Consider the following 20,580-nt stretch of genomic DNA (forward strand, 5'->3'; position numbering starts at 1 on the left):
TATTAATCTTAATTTTGTTTTTCTCGAGTTAAGTGGATTATTAGCATTATTAATATAAGCTAAACACTTCGCTATTTTCAAGTACATTGTTTTATTTTAAGAGTTTTTAAATATTTGTTATACACACTAAACATACGGCGAGGTTATATATCCTTTAAAATCTTATTTTTTTAAATTTTAGTTCTTATAATTTATATATTTGTGTAAATTATACACGTACCTACTACCATTGGTTATATATATAGTGAATAAATATGTATAATATAATAAATACTACCTATACAGATATAATAATTATTTTAATATTTTAAATATATTGTTTTTTTAGATAAGCCGGCTATAATTACAAATTTTTCTTGTATATCTGATAATTGGGTAAGTTTGACATGTAATTGGACCAAACCAGAGAACCCAATTAAAACATCATACAAGTTATTCTTCAGATTACCTGGTCGTGCTGGGGGCAGGTAATGTATAATAGTAATTTATATAGTTAGGGTTAATAACTAAACTATTTTGTCCTATATTATAAAGAATCTTTTTTTTTTTTAGAACTATTATAAATTGTCCTAAGGATTCAGATTCCAGAGATAATACTTGTTATTGGGATTTCTCTACTACACCAATATATAGACAACCATACGAATATTATTATTTTACACTAATTGGTGATAACATATTGGGAAACTCGACTACAACTATTCGTTTTCATCATTATGCCAATGGTATATTACATAATACTGCTTACATTTTATTTAACTATGAAATACAAATGTGTTCTGTTAAAATTGTACGTTAAAATAATAACTGTATATATTTATTAAAAAAAAATGTTTTTATGTTTGATTTAGTTATCCCCGCAAGCCCTATTAATATTACAGTGGTAGATAAAACTCAATCTAGTGCCATGCTAAGGTGGTCCGTAGGCACAATGACAGCCTTTCCTCGAGAACTAATTCATAAGATCGAATATAAGTCTCAATGGGATTCCAATCCTGAACATTGGCATGTAAGTGCTCGTGCATTTTCCAATAAAAATAACAATTATACTATGGTAACATTTATTTTTCGCAGTCTGTAAATGTAAGTGACGTTTGTAATTCGTCATCAACGTCCAATCACACCAATTCTTATTCAAATTGTCGAGAACGTGACACTGACTATTATTATTTTAATGTAACCGATTTAAAATACCCGTTCACGCATTACGATTTTCGAATCTATGTACGTTCTTCAGTTGCTCGTGGGGAGGACAAATGGTCTCCTCCTGGCTGTATAACTTTGAAAACCAAGCCTTCGAGTAAGTTAATTTATATATCTATATCGTTACGCGTATTTTGCACAATATGATAATAAATTCGATTAAACTTAATCATTTAAATAATATCTATTTTTTCCTTCAATAATATGATTTAATTAATATCATAATATTTTAATAATGCCTATAGTACCTAGAAGACCTCCTCGAACTGATGTAGGAAGTTTTGAGTGTGTAACGTCACCTGTCGATAAATCCAAAAGAGACGTGTTCATTTATTGGCAGAATATTGATGACAACGAGAAATGCGGTGAATCATTTGAGTATCGTGCTTACTATACTACCACAACTTCAGATAATAAAACCCTGTTAGTACTATTTTTCAATCTACTTATTTATTTTAATTTATTACTGAATTAATTTTTGAATTTAAACTTATTTCACAATACAGTATTCACCGCAGTAACGAAACATATAAGAATTATGCCAAGTTTGAAGGACTCAATACCGACATTGGGTACAATTTTACTGTGTATTCATCAAATAAAGAAGGTTTATCAACCGAGTATTCAACAATTTTTGTTCCCAACGAATCAGACAGTAAGTACACAAATGTAATTTAAAATTGTTTGAGTAAGTTTTAATGTTGACTGTGTTATTAGAACTTGACGAACCGTTATCGTTTACAAAAATGGCATTTGATGAACGAGGTGTATTTGAACTTTCGTGGAAAAATGCTAGTAGTCAAAAATCATTAGCAACTAATCAAGTTAATGATTATACTATATTTTGGTGTGAAAATGATAAGGACCGTCCATACCAGTGTAATGTATGTACAATTTATTAAATATTTATGGGAATGGGTCACGTCATATTCGAATGCTATTTGATAATAATACAATTATTGTATTTGTTATTTCCTTTATACTACCATTCTATACTTTATTTTATGCTATTATATATTATTTTACAAACTTACAAATATTACACCTTTTTTTTTTATTCCCATATATGTATAAGTCAATTTACATTGATACCTACTTTTATTAAGTTAAGTTAAAATTTGTATACTCACATTATTTCGTCATCTTGCTAATGGGTTTTATATAATTCGTTTATTTATAAAAACAAATAAATAATCATAAAACAATAATTTTAGTAAGCTGAACGTAAATAATCTAAGTATATTAACATGTATTGTTTATTGACTTTAGTTAATTAAGTTAGTCAACATTGAGTTATAAGTTGATGGCAAACAAACAATATACCTATTTTACTCTAGAAGTTAAAAGTTAATTGTGAAAAAAAGTATTAAGAGGATGACAGAGCACTTTGTTTTTTCTGTGACTCATACACGACCTAGTGAATTGGTGTTCAATAGAACCAATATGGTGTTGTTAACTTAAATATTAGCGTTAATCGAACTATTATCTAACTTTAAGATAAGGAAATTATCTGTGTCTATACGTTGACTTTTTTACTATAATTCAATTTTTATATCCGGAAGTTAGGAGTATATAAAATATTACAATTTAAAAATGCAGAAAAATTGAATTATCGTAAACATCCAAAATATGAATATAATATATATAATATTATTAACTTTAAGTTTTATTATAATATGTCAGTTCACTTAAATATTAATAAGCTTACAAGAAAAAGCTGGTTCTCTGAACACAAATTTTCCATATTTCGCACGGGTCAAAGAGAAAAAACAAATAGTGCCCTGACATCCTCTTAACTTAACACAATTAAAAATAAGTTGATTAATTCTTTTTTAAATTACCACCCAAGTTACAAAAATCGATTTTTTTAAATAATACGAAACATTTTGTTAAAAATACATTCTACTTAGGTATACATTTATATCGACATATGCATATTAGCAGCTAAAGAGGTTTAGGCATTACACGTTTAAATCAATGAATAACATTAATTTTCTCATTTTATTTAAAATCTGTGTACATATACAGCGTGATTAAATAAAACAACAAGTAAATAATTGTTTTAATCACAGTTATAAAAAATCATTAACATGATTTTAACTTAACTAAAGTTATTTTAATAGACACTTGAACTAGTTGAGTTATAAAGCAAAAAAATTAACAACTTTTAACTACTTCCAATTTTTGAACATAAGACCCCCCCTTCCCCCCCAAAAAAATAATATGTATATTTTATAATTGTCATCAATTGTGATTTTTATGTACAGGGCTATATGAATTGGATGCATATACCAAGTTCAGAATCTTGCTATAATATTACTGTATCAGATCATATGAAAATTTATCAATTTGCCATAAGCGCTAACAGTCAAAGCACACCAAAGACTGGTGTTACTAATGTTTATCAACCCACTTATACTAGTAGTGGGATGGTATGGGCATCATGTACAGTACTACATAATAAAAGTATAAACATTAATAGTTTTTTTAATTTATAGATTTTTATACTGTATTTATACATTTTTTTTTTTAATTAGTCGTTGGAAAAATAAAAAACGTTTGGGTAAATATGATTGGCTCGACATCTATGGAATTGAGATGGAAACTCGACTGCTCTGACAGAATAGGCGCAGTTCTAGGATTTCGTATATTTTACTGTCCTGTAGTATCCATAAATAATTCTGCGTGTAAAGGTAAACATTATTATAATATTTATTTATCTTATTTATAATATTTGTTCTGGTTATGTATTATTAGTCGGTAGAAAGAAAATCATTATGAATATATTTCGAAGTATTTAAATATAACCTAAAGTAAAATTGTCGTCATTAAACTCTTATTTCTACAGTAATAAAAGAAAATATTTAAATAATTGTAGTAGGAAGTGAAAATATCTCACTAAAATTCAACTATGAAAATATATATCTAATTAGTTAATAATATTGATTATGAAATATAAAGTTTTGTCTTGAAAATACTTATTATTTCAATGAATACTATTCTATAGATAGTATGATATATTTAATTTTTATATGAATTTAATATCTGGTTCATGTACTCGTATATTGTATAATTATTGAATTAAATTTAAATTTAAACTTTTAGAATAATAATTCTATAATAAAGTTATATTATTACGTAATATAAGATGTGAAATTAATTATTATTTTATTTGTAAATTATATTTTAGAACCTATGTTAAATAAGACTGTTAGTGGTGAGATGGCACAAGATAGCAGAGGAATAGCAAGCATTACGGATCTCAAATCATATACTACATATATGGTTACCATTGCATTGATCACTAAACATGGCGAAGGGTTGCATAGCGATCCTTTGCTCAACACCACTTTAGAAGGAGGTATATTTGTGTATTTGGCATATTATTAGTTCTAATTCAATTTTTACTATCAGAATAATTGTGTTCATATTTATTAATTAATGATGTTTAATACTTAGCGCCCGATATTCAAAACCTTATTATAAATGTCACGAGTCTGACCAATACGACCGTCTCTCTTCAGTGGTCGCCTCCTAAATTCACGAATGGTATTGTCCGTTACTATCATATTTATTATTATTTGGACGATGTATTACAGCAACAGGATTTGATTGATTCATTCGACGAACAACAGGTCATAAATGAACAACGTCGTGTTACAGTTCATGACACAAAGGTTAGCATTTTTATTTATATCTAAAAACATGTCAATATTTATTTTTCATAACATTTTAAGAAAAAAATTAAAAAAAGTATTTAATAATAAAAATAATAAAATAAAATAAATTGTATGTTTAGTGTCGTCTAGAACACCTTGAGAGTTATAGAAGCTATACAATTACCATTACAGCATGCACAACAGTTTGTTCAGAGCGCTCACTTCCTATAAAAGTGCGAACAGCTGTAGGATGTGAGTTAAAAACTTTAAAATCATATCAATACGATTCAATGTTATACATACATATTTATATATAGTGCCAGGAAGGGTTCCTCAACCAACATTAAATTACGAAAACAGCACTAGGGTAGCTGTGTCTTGGCAAAAACCCGTGAAACCGGCTGGTCCGGTGGATTATTATGAATTAATTGTAGCGCATCATAGTGGGCCCACAAATTCACAACAAACTACTACAAATGGCGGTTCGTCTTCGCCCACCGCTTTAGCTTCCACTCAAATACAAGAAAATCCTAACAATTACTACTACCGCAGCAATTGTAAATATCATTATACTGGATTTTAGGTTTTTTAATAGAATTTAATAATTTTTTTTTTATTATTCACCTAGCAAACGTATTCCGTGTGCCTGTTCCCGATTGTAATAATGAACAAGATAGGGGTCAACAAACGTTTTCATTTGCTGTAAGAGCTGTGAATAACAATCCACTCGATCCTCATACGCCATATTATGGTCAATGGTCGACTCCTGGGTCGGTCAATTGTGTGTTGCCAGGTAATTTTCAATGAACAATTTCTTTTAATATATTTCAAATTTCATACGATAATATTTAATGAATTATTAAAAATATAATGTGCTTATTTATAAAAATGTATAAAAACCAACATTTGAGTAAATATCAATTATTTTAACATTATGATATTGGCAATAATAACATGTAGGTATATATTTCAAAATCATAAATCTTAAAATAAATAAAGTTTATGTATTTTATAATATTTGAGAATAGGTATCTTATAGCTGAATACAAGATTGTAAAATATAAAATAGTTAACAAATATTCTCAAAGACACAAACCATCGAAACTTAAAATAAAGTAATATTGTTTAACAAACATTTATTCTAAACGCTAAATAAATTATATATAAAACGTACAGTTTAGTTCCGGAAACATTGACTGATTCAAAACGTCCACCATTAAGTTTGAAAAAATAAAATTACTCTCATTATTGAATTTCTTTTTTCCTTTTGTTAATGTCTATTTGAACGATACATGTTCAGAAGAAGTTATTGATTTTACAGCAATTGTTTTTACTATTGGTAGTTTCGTAATTGGTACCTAAATAGATTTTTTTTAAGCATTTATTTTTATAAGTGTTCCAACATTTTTAGATTCGAGCAGAACGATAAATATATTGATTTTATGTTTAAGATGTTATCATTTGTTTATTTTTTCTGAAGACACTTTTTCTAGTAATTCTTGGATTCGATATAAGTAGTTCATGTATAAATTAAAAACTATAATACATGGTCATAGTAATATTTATTATAAACGTTTTAAATCGGAATCTTGACGACATTCATCAAAATTGAAAAAATTGCAAAATTAAGTAATTTTGTTATTTAAAATTCTTACTTTAAATTTGAAAGTTTAATTCGAGGTCCCTTGTAACAGTTGCTATTACTTCCTAATAGTGATCTAGTACTTAAATGTTATAAGCAATTTATATTTTTTTTTCGAATTGTACGTTTTGTAATCAGAAAATTTGGTAGATAGGTGTTTCACTTATTAAAAACAACTATACCAATTCTAATCATTATGAATTTTAAATTAAATTTGCAAAAGTATAATATTTCATAGTAAATAAGTATGTTAAAAATTGTTAATAGCAATAAATCAACCATCCAAAGTGGACTTAGCTTACGTGAACCATCACTTTCTTTGATAATGAAACTTTTTATATTTGTCATTATTTCGTTGTACAATGATTAAATTCCTCTGAAACCAGTTACAACTTAAAATAATCTAACTTCGAATTATACTTGAAATAAAGTTCCATTTTCAATAAAAATAAATTTAATCATTTTTCTGGTTATTAAGTAATTATTATTATACATTGCATATTGTGAATATAATAATAATTATAATATTATTAAATTAATTATAATATAACCAAAAAATACAATATTATACAATAAATAATAATTACTCGTAATATCTTCACAGTAGCTTAATTATTATACAGTAGTGGCCTCTTTATTAATAAATGTACCAATTTTATTACAAGGCGATAATTTATTTAATTTTATACATCTAAAAATAGATACATATTGTTGCGTGGGACGAATGAAAAAACTTTACGGGTCGTTGTGATGACTTATTTTTATTTATATAATATACTATATAGTAGTACGCGATACACTAATAAAAAAGTTGTATATTGTTTTAATTTCGTGAACCGTCCGAAAAAAGAATAGGGTCTGGGTCGCCGATCCACATCATGATTTTCCGCAGGGCATCGCTTCAGTGTATTGTTATAATAGTACCAACTCTGGCTAGTCAGTTTCGTCCCATAATATAAACCTGGGTTGAGATGCAAAGGCACTTACTTTTTTCCGGCTTTGGCCTAGGGCTACTCACTACATTTAATTTACGTGGTATGTATCGGTGTAATTCCGACAGTAGGCCCTTTTTGTACTATAAAACGTATGTAAAATGTCACTACGTGTAATATAAATATTAAAATTTAAAACTATACTCGTGAATCTAAAATCTTATATTTTATAAACAAAACATTTAAGCTCCTAATATTTGATTGACACAGAAATAATAATGTAAATGAACAATACAAATTGTTGTGTTGTTGGTTTTTGTTTTCATAATGTGTAAATTTGCTCATTTAGTTAATTTAAAAGATTTTAATTACAAAAAGCATTGACAAATAAAATATAATTTAAAGCTGCAAAATATTTTGACTTCATACATGACTAGTTTAATTATATCATTTTATTTAAATTTAAATTAAGTACTTTCACATTTGTTGTTAATCGAGTGCATTAATTATTGCATATTAACGCTTTCACATACATTATATTTATATATAAAATTAATTGTCTCTAAGTACATTAAGCCCCAGTCTTCAATCATCTGCAGCCTCAACTAAATAGTTTTTACGACAAATTTTAAATTGCCCTAGAAGTTATAGCTTGAAGACAATTTATCTGTTTACTGCATTATTATAAAGTACCCTAATAAACGAAAGGGTAGGTATTATTTTTTCACAGTTATGGAGATATATATTTTTTATTTTTATAATTTAGAGCAACAATTATTCAAATGCTTTTATGTGAACAAAAAGTAAATACCAAGTTCGCAATATACTTAATACGTTAGATATAAATATTAATAAAACGAATTCCATGTAAGGTAAACTATTATACTATTTCAACGTATAATAATTTTACTCGACGGTTGAAAAACAGACTCAACATTATAAAAATTTACAGTTTTAGAATTTAGGAGATTAAAAATAAATTCGATTGTAGACTACACGATAAACAAAATTATAAAATAAACAAATAAGGAACAGACAAACAACCATACACTCTCCGAACGTGCAATATAATATAATGCATCCTGATATTAACACAAATCAAATTAAATATACGTGTTATAAACTTATAATTTATTAACTAAGCAATTACACGATGTAAAATATTACGCGTATACGCATAATATATATATATATATATATATATATATATTTACCATTTTAAATATATTTAAAAAGTCAAAATTACTTATTACTTTTTGTTGGATCGTCTCCAAAGCCGCATAGATGCCAGGCTGTTGTCGCTGTAGGTGTTTTCCTAGTTATTGCTAGCTTAGAATAAAATTGTTCAAACAACTAAATAACATTAAAATCCATTAAAATAACTTATTTCAAACCCTAAAAAGAAATATCTAATATTATTTTTTATAATACCTATATTATAATTTTATATTATTTCCGACCTTTTAAAATATACCAAAAAATAAAACATATAATTATGTGGCTTAATTATCTCTACTAAATTATCGAAAAATAGGGACGTACAAACGGACACAAGCATGCTCCACTTCGTAAATACTAAACTACACACGTTTGGGTTGGAAATTAATTATTTACAATCATGACAAAATTAATTTATTTAAAAAAAATATATTAATGGTAAATAAAATACTGCTATATTATATCAATGTATCATATTATGATATTTAAAAACGAATAAAACGTCGTCTCAATGATTATTATTATTATTTTTAGTATATAATTTAACACAACCAGTGTTTATATAGGTATTGAACTATTCCTGTCCCATTTCAATATTGTATAATCTTATTTTAAAATATTTTTTTGATTATAATTCATTAGAAAATAAATAGTTATTTACATTAATAATACTTTACTACTTACTAAAACGTAATTTCAAAATGTATCTCGAAACAGACATAATATGAGTAGTCGGTTTCTCAGATCCCTAAGTAGTAGTGTGTATCTTACTTAAAAGTGGTCATATAATTTGCCAAACACTCATTGTCATAATGACTAATTTCTATTTGATATTTTTTCTCGTTCTTTAATATGTATTATTTTAACTTTTATAATAATACATATTTAATGCCCATTAAAAATTAACCAATATCATAATTCATAATATTTAAGTCTTAAGATATAATAAATATACTTGTTTTAAATTTATTTTATTACCATTATAAATTATAATGCACCTAACAAACTACTTACATTCAATCGTTTTTATGTTTTTATTTTTATTTGTACTTGTACCATTATAATGCAGTGAGTATTGTAAACGTATATTGAGTTATAATATTGTTGTAACATAATATCTCGGCCAATTGTTTTTTCACTATATTATTTTTCTCTATAATTAAGTTATTGTTGTTTTTTCCTTAGGTCTTCCTCTAGCGCTTCATTTAGTCATATGGTCATGTTTGTTCATCGTTTTGTCCACTGTTTCCACTTACTGGGGTAACAGGTAAATTTCATATGTCCAAATAATACTTTTTTATATTGTTTTCAGTATCGTTTAACTTTAATATTATTATAATGTATATTTATTTATTTTCATAAGACTTTGGAGAAAATACAAAGTGATGCATAACGTAGAAGTAGTTCTACCACCCACGTTGAACATCAATTTTAAATTTGTAAGTATTTGTCTATACTTTATATTATTATATGTAATGAAACTTCCGTTAACGTAGGTACTCTCTGTATCAACTTTTTTATTTTGTTATGTCGTGCGTTCTAATAAAATATATTGCTATTGTATCATATTCACTCTGAATAATTACTATAGAATAATTTTAAACTGCTTAAATTCGTAAGGTAGAAAATAAGAAAATTATCGGGTTGGATGCGGTTAACACAAATTTGTATAGTTACTTGTCTTTATACTAATTTACCAACGGTATTGTACCGCTTTAAGAAGTATTTCACAAAATTCGTATTTGTGGTTCGTCAAATATATTTTACCCGGCAAAATTTCGATAGCAATAATGGTTATGGCAGTATAGGTAATAATTATAATGGTATACGGTCCCTGCAAATTAGTGCCTTCGAAAGCTTTTCACGGCATATCGCGACCACAAGCCAAACTATGAGGGCGGTGTATACTTAATTATTATAGTTTTGCCAAGGCATAGTAATATTTAAACAACGACAGCGTTACAATTACTGTCGTTTTACTTCCAAATTACCTATGCATTTCGACAACGCGCTTCGTTCATACTTCGCTCCACTGGTGGTGATAAGACATCGTCTATACGTATTGCGATGATTTGTCTAATTCAACTCGCACATCAACGCTTTATTTTTTCATACAGTATTTTTAACTCTGTTGGCCGTTTCACGAAAGTTTCTCGTTATTGTGTTAAATTATCGTTATGATTTTATACTAATCACACGCCAACCTGCTACAGGACCATTACAACAACTTTGGCGAAAACGTATTGGACTCGGGTCAACAGTATTACGTGGAGGACGGTCACATTATTTACGACAACGCTCCGACTGACGTTGACACCACCACTATTGCGTTTTACAACGGAAATTCGTCCGGTTCCAATCGCCGCAGAAACAGCAGCGTCAATGCCAGTGCCGAGCGTCTGCCGTCGTCCCGGTGGAGTCCCGCGACGGCTTCGACAACCATTACGGTGGCCGACGACGACGACTCTTCGTCCAGCAAACATCAAGTGAATACATTATTATTATTATTGCTAGATATCTTCCAGACTTTATCGAATACACCGGGAAATAAACTGTTAAATATCCCTATATAATACAGTTAAGCACTGATAATTGGCAAAATATGCTCAGATGCTCAATCTCAAAGCAACCGCTTTGAAATTAAAATTTTTTTTTTCTTAAATAAAATTTTGAAATGTAAATCAATAATAAACTATGAAAATTATTTTCAAGTTATAAATTATTAAAAAAATATGTATACTACTTTTGTATAAGTTTAATAACATAATATTTTTTGTCGATTTTTTCTAAAAAAAGTTATTGAAATATGAAAATCATGGTTAATCAGAATAATTCAAAAAATGTAGTTATAATATATTATTATGTCCTGGTAGTAAAATATAAATTTAGAATAAAATTCGATAAAAACTTATTACTTATTATAGTTACTACCCACAATATTATACTTGGAGATATTATATCCATGTATTTTCTAATATATTTCCAACAAATTATGGCTATATAATATTATACTATAAGAGTGTGGGATGGTTTGGTGGTCATAATTCTAAACACGCTTCAAAATCATGATTCCGTATTTCAATATAGACTTGTACTCATAACACGGTTACTTGGCCGTACGTCATTGTAGTACGTACCTTTAACATCTCATGATGTGACCGATGAAATGCTTTTTGTCATTTGACAGCTCTACTTAATTATTGTTGTGGATTTGTTTAATTTATAATTGGTATATATACTAGAGGATATTTGCAGGTCAATTACGTTTGCTTTACTAGATCTGTCATTTAAATTAATCCGTCTTAATACATAGGTTTTTTTCACTATACATGATTAAATCCCCAAGATAACGTCATTTGTTGTTGGAAACAATATTCAAAATCCTCGCTGTCCAAATAAACGAATCGACAAACATCCAGGATTATTCCATAAATGTCCCTCAATTTATTAGTCTAAATAGTAAATATACATTGAATGTATAAAATTCGAGCATTATCTCTCTGGATGTAAATGTCACGACGTACCCGTATTATACATGCCAAGGTGTATTTATTATATTTATTCTTACAAAAATAAAAATTAAACTTTTATTTTGATTATTTATAAATTTAAAATTATTTCACAGGTTTCTTTACACAACAATGTGCGAATTACGATGATTAAAAATATTAATAATATAGTACCATTTTATATAAAAAAAAAAAAAAAAAAATGAGGATAAAATAAATTTCAATTTGTTAGTGATTATAGAACGATTTATAAACATTTAAGTTAAAATTTCAAAACATTTTTTTTTTTATTTATTACAAAGGATTCCTTGTAAGAAGTTAAGTTTTGCTTATTGCAATTCATCAGAAATATTGAAAATACAGTCATATTTTTTTCAGTACGAGTTTAAATTTTAGTCAACATTTTATTATTCATGATAGTAGAAGAACAACCTTTTACAACTGCGTAGCAATTATCATAACATTCAATGCATAGTGAAATTGTGACGAGATTCCAATGATCCTATTTATACAATTATTTTATGATATGTGTCTGTATAAATATCGCACAAGTTAATAACAAAATTATTATTATTTAATTTACATAATAAAATTTTATAAAAATCAATTATTTTGTTAAAGTTTAATACACGTTTAACATACATAATACTAAAATAAATAACTAACGTCTAACAGCAATATAAATATGTATATTATCAACTATATCCTTATAGAAATCGAGTAAGCTCTGACACATAATCCCAATTTTCACATACACCAACGAACTCAAATTTAACACATTTATTATCTATTCAATGACACGATGTACACTCGAAATTTACTTTAAGAGACAGATTGATTTTTCGAGGTTTTTTATATAATATATTAATTATAATCGCAATTTTTTTACGGTATGTCGTATGATAAAAAACATAAGTACTTGATTATTGTTTTCTGAACAGTTTTTGTTGGTGGACCGGAACAATCGAGATGAATTTTACCTTCGATTATTTTGCATGACAATTGAATTCTATAGAATTATTCTCTAACAGTTAAAGGGTATAGTAACTGGGCAAGGCGGGAGAGGTTTAGTTTTTCCACGGCAGAGGGTGTAAACGCAATGGATAATCATTATAAAAAAACAAAAAAAAAATGGTCATTAACTCGTCCTTATTTTTAATATGGTTATTGACTTTTTACAGCTCATAATGCCATCGTCATCGTTGCCAAAAACGAAGAGCGAGAGTCTTAGCGACGGCAACAGTGTAAAAAGCGAAGAAGAAGTGCTGGAGGCGATTCAACCCACGGAACCTGTCATGCCGTTCTTTTCGTTGCCAGCTACGCCAACGTTAACACCCGTCCCGAAGATCGTCAATACGACTAATACGAGGGCGGCACTATGCGGCAGCAGCGTCGTCGTCCACAGCGGTAACGGTTACCAAAGCACCGGTAACAGCGGTTACCAGAGTAGCGGCAAAGGTTACCAGAGCAGTGCTAAAGGTTACCAGAGCAGCGGTAAAGGTTACCAGAGCAGCGGTAAAGGTTACCAGAGCAGCGATAAAGGTTACCAGAGTAATGGTTATGGTTACCGGACCAGTGGTAACGGCTACCAGGGTAGCAACATCTGTCAGGACGTCGCGAAAAACCGATTGGTCGGCGACAGTCGTGGCGACAGTGTTGTTGTTGCCCCTACGGCGGTCATAAGCTGTTTTGTGGGCGACCAGCGGCAGTCAAATGATAAACACCTCAGTCGGTGTGGCGGTGGTAATTCATCGCCCACCGCTGACGGTGGAAAAGAATTTGTATTTCCCGCCGTGGAATCTATCATTGACGAAAACCGGTCACACCCCGAACAGGCGAGTGAATAATTTTCGCTATGACTTGAAGGTAGCTTTATAAGTTATAAATGTTATAATATTTAAATTGCAATATTAACACGTTGTCCTACCCTCCCCCCCCCATATACTACCACTAGGTGCGTACTAGGTGCATTTGAGTCCCGTGCTTGAACGATGGGAAAAATAACAAACTAATTGAATTAATCCGGCATGAAAGAAATATATTCTAATTAACGGAAAAGCTAAAATTATATCAATCGAATCCATAGATTTATTTTATTTTTATTTTGCATGTATAATGTATATATTATGTGAATATAGGTATATTGTGAATTTTTATAGTAATATAGTTGGAATAAACCAACACTATTTAACACTTTTCATTAGTACATTAACCAAATCCAACTGAAAGAAATGATATCATAACTAAAGAAAACGAAATTATAGAAAAAATGTTGCAGCTGTTACAAATAAAATAAATATGACTTAAACGCGTAAAAAGCTTATCGCCGAAGTTTTCACCTATATAAGATAATAAATGTATGTATTATTTATTTTTAACAATTTTATAACACGGTATATTACACACATTTATCAAAGTTGTTGAGTATTCCGAAATTAACAAAAATAAAACATTAATAACTATTTATGTAAATATAATTTTTCTTATAAACTGTCTTACGTTTGTTAAAAGTAAATGAAAGGAAAATTTTATATTTTTAAAAGTTTGACAGGACTCAGTTAGTATTAAGATATAGACTAAATTAAAGCGTGCTTAAAAAAGCGGAATAGAATTAAATTTAAAACTGTTTATTGGTGGAACTCATTTCATATACACCCTTATTAACCACTACCACAATCTCCAACAGTTAGCGCTTGAAGAGGACGTGTGCGGAGAATTATTCCATGACCTCAAATCTCAGAAATTATGATAGACATTCGATAAGACTAAATCAACGGCATATATCGATGTCAGAAGATTGTTAAACGTAATTCGTAAAAATTTCGAGAATACGTATTATATAATGTTAAAAATTCCTCGACTGGAATAGTGTTGCCGGTTAATAATAATTGGCTGTTGTATGTTACGCAATAATATTATTTACCAACTATAGACGTATAATGGCAGTAAAAATTTACTTCCCGTTTCAAAAAATGACATAAATCAGTGATTTTTAGGTAGGTTATAATTATGATTTAGACTTTTTAGACGACAACTCGTTTATTGTGGACACAAAAATCATATTTACTAGATCACTGCTCACCTCCATTCCATTCTATAATCATACTTTATATTTTACGATTTCAAAATTCGGTTACGTAGATCAAAAAACTACAAACAATGTAGATATAGATTATACAATGATTATATGCATACAATTTTACTGTTGGTTATAATTTATAAATATGTTTATAGATACTTTTATAAGCTACTATAGCTATCCCCGTGCACTTCGTTACTCGTACAAAATGCATCCCTGTTAAATTTGGTTGCCTAATGCTAACATTTAACGTAACGTGTGTAGAATGTGGATAAATAATATTTTCTAATTTGGTGTATAAATGATATTTCCGTCATAACTGTGATACATTACATAGTTATTCCGTCTAGCGTTGCTTCTTTTTAACCATTTAACAGCATAATTTTTTCTTGTTGAGTGACCTAAATTTGAATAACTAATGATTGGTAACAAGAATAAAAAAATTATTTTTGTTTACGTTTTAGCCGATTATTTAAAAAATGAATAACTATATTTTGCATTAACTTATAGAATCAGAAATAGGTATAAAACTTGTTCTGCGGGTGTACCTACTCTTTCATTTAAATAAAAAAATAAAAAGATCGTATGAGTAGTTTCAGAGGACATTCGAGACAAACATTTCCATTTTCACATTTATTTATATAGATTATAGATGAAACGAAAAAGTTGTCTTAAGCAAAATATTATTAACCATAATTTACCTAACCGAATATGTTCAGAATAATGTACTCATTTTGATCATTGCAATATAATCACTTATATAATAATAATATTTTAGTTTCTAATGTACCCGAGTCATATAGCAATCACATACGTGATATTACGTCCACTGTATATTATACAATTATTATAAATATATTATATTGTAGAAAATATTCAATTTTGGTACATGGTATGTCTCAAGTACCCGCACGTTTTTTGTTAGAAGGGGTACAAAAGTTATGTGCAACCCATTATGTAATGTGGAAATAAGACAGCTAGTACTTGAAAAACTATAATACTATGGATTACACCTACCACGAAACAAATTATTAACAATTGTTTGAACTTTGGGAAACATCACATTATTATATTATTATTATTATTGTCAACACTACTGTGCGATACTCTGCTCTAATGTCTACTATAATTAATAAACTTAATTACTTAATGTTGTGAGAATCCGTAATACGTATATCATACTTCATCGTACAGTTCCGTGTGTGCAACGCCAGATAGGTACACCTACCTATAACACGCATGCGGGTTCGACGTCCTCTTCACTATTTTATTTAATAAAATGTGTCATTACACTTGTCGTTTCGAACCTTTACAATATAATGATTACGGTGAAAGTTTAATTGATGACAGCCGGGTATAAATATAAAGTTGATCGTACGAGGAGGGCTTATTATAATATATACGTCATAATATCGTTCAAGTTGTGCATTGAAACAGCGGGGATTAGGTGATGACGAGTACGTCACAAGTCTACGTGTACTCTCCGCGGTTTTTTTCTTTAAATATAATCAACACCCCCCCCCCCCTCGAGCTAATTCAGTACCGCGGTGGCGACACACCGAGTGGTGCACGCCATACCTTCCTAGTCGATTTGCTCATATATTCTATACGCATCTGGTACAACACCCTCACGGCCTCACGAGTTCCAATGTCCAAAAAAAATGATTAGATTTTTATTTCACAGTTTTGAATTATTTTTCGTTTTATTTTTTTTATCACAGAAAAGTGAACTGTTGCCTTGTCGCCTCGACAATAAACAACAATCGCCACTGCCACGGCCGCCACAACAACAAAACCGAAACGACGGCTATTGCGGCAAACAAATGATGATCGCAGCGGCCGCCGTTGCCGGTGCCGCCACCAACAATTTTGGCAGAGTCAACGGCTGCGAAACGACAACGTTAAGTCAACAGCAACAGCTACCGTTGCCGCCGCTACCGTCCACGCCGCCGCAACAACAAAAACTGCTGCAATCGCCGCCCCCGCCACCCCCGTCGCCGGCGCAACAGCAACAACCGACGACTGCGACGCTTCTCGCTTCGAGCACCGCGTACGTCATGTTGGACATGGTGACCGCGGCGGCCGAGAAAAAGCGACTACTCCACATGGGTGGCGGACGAATTGACTACGGTAAACCCGTCGTCGTCGTCCAACAGCCCGCCGTATCGGTGGACGCCAGTTGCGCTACTTCCACTGCTCAAGTATGAAATAATCGCGCTCTGTCTATAATATTATTATGTTTTATGTCTAATAAAAATAAACACGTTTTTCCGGTTAGTAAGTTATAATAATTACTATTATCATACATTGCAAGGCGATTATTATAATAGTTATTGCATAATGTTATCGAATTCGATAAAAAAAAAATAAAAAAAAATGACGTAAAAATGTACAGTTCTAAGAGATTAAAAATAATTCCAAAATCCAAGTGACCACATAGTATTAAACGAATGATACCGGCTCCTCTCTGCTGTACATATTATATTATTATTATTATTATTATTATTTTTTATAAAAATAAACCGTCACCGCCCCCCTAAGTGTACATAATATTATTGTTTACTATATAGTTAATTATAATAATTATAGGTTGGTGAATAAATAAACAATTAGATATGCACGCCTAACACACATGAATTTTGTGAAAAATGCTCAATCATTTTTAAAAATGTAGTGTACGTAGATAGTAATAAACAGACGTCTATCAATATATAATATTATGTTTGACAAATGCCGGGTTCGATAAGTGTAATTGTAAAAAAAAAGCGATCGGTTATAATAAAAAAAATGTTGAATAAATCATGACGAAATTAATTTTGAAACACGTCCGAATTGATTGAACAATGTGTCAGTGTTTTTTTAAATTTATTTTTTAAATGTATTTTCATTAATACCTTAACGTCACTGATCAAAGCACTAATAATAATATACAATTTAATCATAGTTGTAGTTGTTATATAAACTTAATAACTTTCAAAACTTATAGTGATCATATTATACCCACACTCATAATTATATGTACTGTATATGAGCGTGCGCATACAATTATCACCTACCTTTATTCTTATGGACAAGTAAAATCATTTGTTGCGTATAAAAATTGGTATTCGGTGGAGGGTCTCAAATTTTTGTTCTACATTAAGTTAAATAGCGCTCAATTAATTGTGTTCAGTCGACGGTATTAGTACTGTAGTAGTAGTAGTATACACAAGCACTAATTATATGAATTTAAATTATACGGGGTTTTTTTTTATTGTGAGATTTTATATAAGTCTGTTGTCAACGACGGCTTTTGTTGGTCCAATCGTTTTTTGACGAAAAGTGAGAGAAACGTATCAGTGTGTTACACATACATACATACATACATACATACATACATACATACATACATACAAAGATACATACATACATAAAATGTGTCACTAAAGATTTTCTTTTGTTTCGTACATTGAAATATTGTGTGTTTTTTTTTATCTTTTAAAACTTACCTATTGTAATTTGTATTTCTTTAAATGTTTATTGTTTTATAATAACATTATAATTTATTTTTATATTTATTTTATTTCAAGGTACATATTATATATATATATATATATAATTCTTTTTTATTATTTGAAATAATTAGAATAGTATTTTGTTTTTGTTTATACTTTATTATTTTATTATATTGTATTTGTAATTTGTATAATATACATGTAATATTGTCATGGTGCCATAAAGATTGATATTAAATTTAATATTGTCTATTTTTTTTTTATATATATGATTGTTAACATAAGAGGCTTTACAAATTAAGTCAATAACCTATAATTTAATTTAAACAAAAATTCTTTTTGCAATGGTAAAAACTACTATGGCTAAGAATTTATATTTTACAATTATATTTAATTAGTATCATAGTTTTAACAATATTGTTACTGGTCTCGAAAAAAGTCTTAGATGTAGTTAGCGCATTATTTTCTTTAATTGATTCTTCCAAAGGGGATAGTTCAAGGTGTATCTGGGATATATGTACTTTGGGCCCCGTGTAGTGTTATGTTATTTATTGAGAGAAGTTTGTTACATCGATCAAAAATTAGGGTTTATCCTTGTTTTTTTTTTATTTATACTTGTATGAGGTTTGAATGGCCAATTATTTCTCTAGTCGTGATTGTATATTTTGTTTGACATCATATATGAGGTAATGAATGTTGTTAGATTTGGTTTATCAAAAAAAAAAACATTTTAATCAGAAAAGTTATCAGTTGGATAATTTTGCCTAAGTCGCTTTCTATGGAGTTACGTTGTATTATCTTTTTGTGTATGCTTTGGTGTCAGTTGAAAACTTTATTAAACATAAAAAAGAATGTTTTCATTAAATTTTCCATAAGAAGTATCAAATAGGGCAGACCGGGGGTTTTAACATGGAATAATGAATAATACAAGTTTCCGAATTATTGTTGGAAATGTAATTTATATATGGCCACCAACTAGGAAATGGGTAACATAAGAAGCGAGTCTCATATCGGTCAATTGTCATTGAAATGATAATTGGATAATACATTTGTTAATTTTTACTCGAGACTTTTTGTCACGGAGGAATTGGTAGAGGAATTTAAGCATGTTACCAGTTATTTTCCATTTTAAGTACTAGCGCAATGACATTTTTTCACCAGACTCATATCTTAGGCCTTATTATTGTTATTATTATTATTTTTATTTGTTTATTAATGAAATGTAAGTTGGTGTTATAATGTTTGATTATATTATTATTGCCATATTGATGTTTATAACCCAATTTTAAATATTAAAAGTGTTATATTTATGTATGTTGACACGTATATTATAGGTAATATGAAATAATCTTAATACCTTTAAACTGCATTACCGTACTTTTGCCACAAGAAAAAGATAAATATTACTGTTATTTTGTATTATTCATTGTTTGTGATAGGATTACTTAGTGAAACTTTGAATGATTTTTTTTTATCGATAATGTCAAATTATTATCATTTTTAATATTTTTGTGAATGAATATGTTTCAATAAAATTATACGTTATTCAATGACAGATAATTATACTTTTTTTTTTTTGTTCAACTTAAAATATAATATTATATTCAACAATATTGAGGACGTTATAAAGGTAATTAATCTCTTTATTGTGATACATCAGTTGCAGGAATGGTATCAAGTATAATACCTATTACCTAGCCTAACCTATAGAATTAGCTGATAAATAAAACAACTATAATACAACTATACCCGTGTTATACTCGTAAAATTAACAAACTAACTTAAAATGTGTATAAATAAAGAAACAACATTTTTAAACTTGTATTTGAAATTATATATTACGT

At 28.8% G+C, this 20,580-nt stretch overlaps 1 protein-coding gene across 1 annotated transcript in view; it reads left to right on the forward strand.

The window, feature by feature from the left end:
- LOC132927884 (uncharacterized) overlaps window positions 1–20,148 on the forward strand; it is a 54,570-nt gene extending 34,422 nt beyond the window's left edge. The window contains exons 4-22 of the mRNA XM_060992461.1: window positions 329–467; window positions 553–725; window positions 852–1,009; window positions 1,075–1,300; window positions 1,449–1,626; window positions 1,710–1,858; window positions 1,921–2,087; window positions 3,471–3,669; window positions 3,741–3,896; window positions 4,394–4,564; window positions 4,663–4,880; window positions 5,003–5,114; window positions 5,180–5,419; window positions 5,491–5,655; window positions 9,840–9,921; window positions 10,018–10,093; window positions 10,868–11,140; window positions 13,345–13,998; window positions 16,964–20,148. Of these exons, the coding sequence (XP_060848444.1) occupies window positions 329–467; window positions 553–725; window positions 852–1,009; window positions 1,075–1,300; window positions 1,449–1,626; window positions 1,710–1,858; window positions 1,921–2,087; window positions 3,471–3,669; window positions 3,741–3,896; window positions 4,394–4,564; window positions 4,663–4,880; window positions 5,003–5,114; window positions 5,180–5,419; window positions 5,491–5,655; window positions 9,840–9,921; window positions 10,018–10,093; window positions 10,868–11,140; window positions 13,345–13,998; window positions 16,964–17,449 (4,022 nt within the window). The 3' untranslated portion in view covers window positions 17,450–20,148. The remainder of the gene's footprint in view (window positions 1–328; window positions 468–552; window positions 726–851; window positions 1,010–1,074; window positions 1,301–1,448; window positions 1,627–1,709; window positions 1,859–1,920; window positions 2,088–3,470; window positions 3,670–3,740; window positions 3,897–4,393; window positions 4,565–4,662; window positions 4,881–5,002; window positions 5,115–5,179; window positions 5,420–5,490; window positions 5,656–9,839; window positions 9,922–10,017; window positions 10,094–10,867; window positions 11,141–13,344; window positions 13,999–16,963) is intronic.
- The last annotated feature ends 432 nt before the right edge of the window (window positions 20,149–20,580 follow it).

The sequence above is a fragment of the Rhopalosiphum padi genome, chromosome 3, assembly GCF_020882245.1.
Source record: "Rhopalosiphum padi isolate XX-2018 chromosome 3, ASM2088224v1, whole genome shotgun sequence".
Lineage (NCBI taxonomy): Eukaryota > Metazoa > Arthropoda > Insecta > Hemiptera > Aphididae > Rhopalosiphum > Rhopalosiphum padi.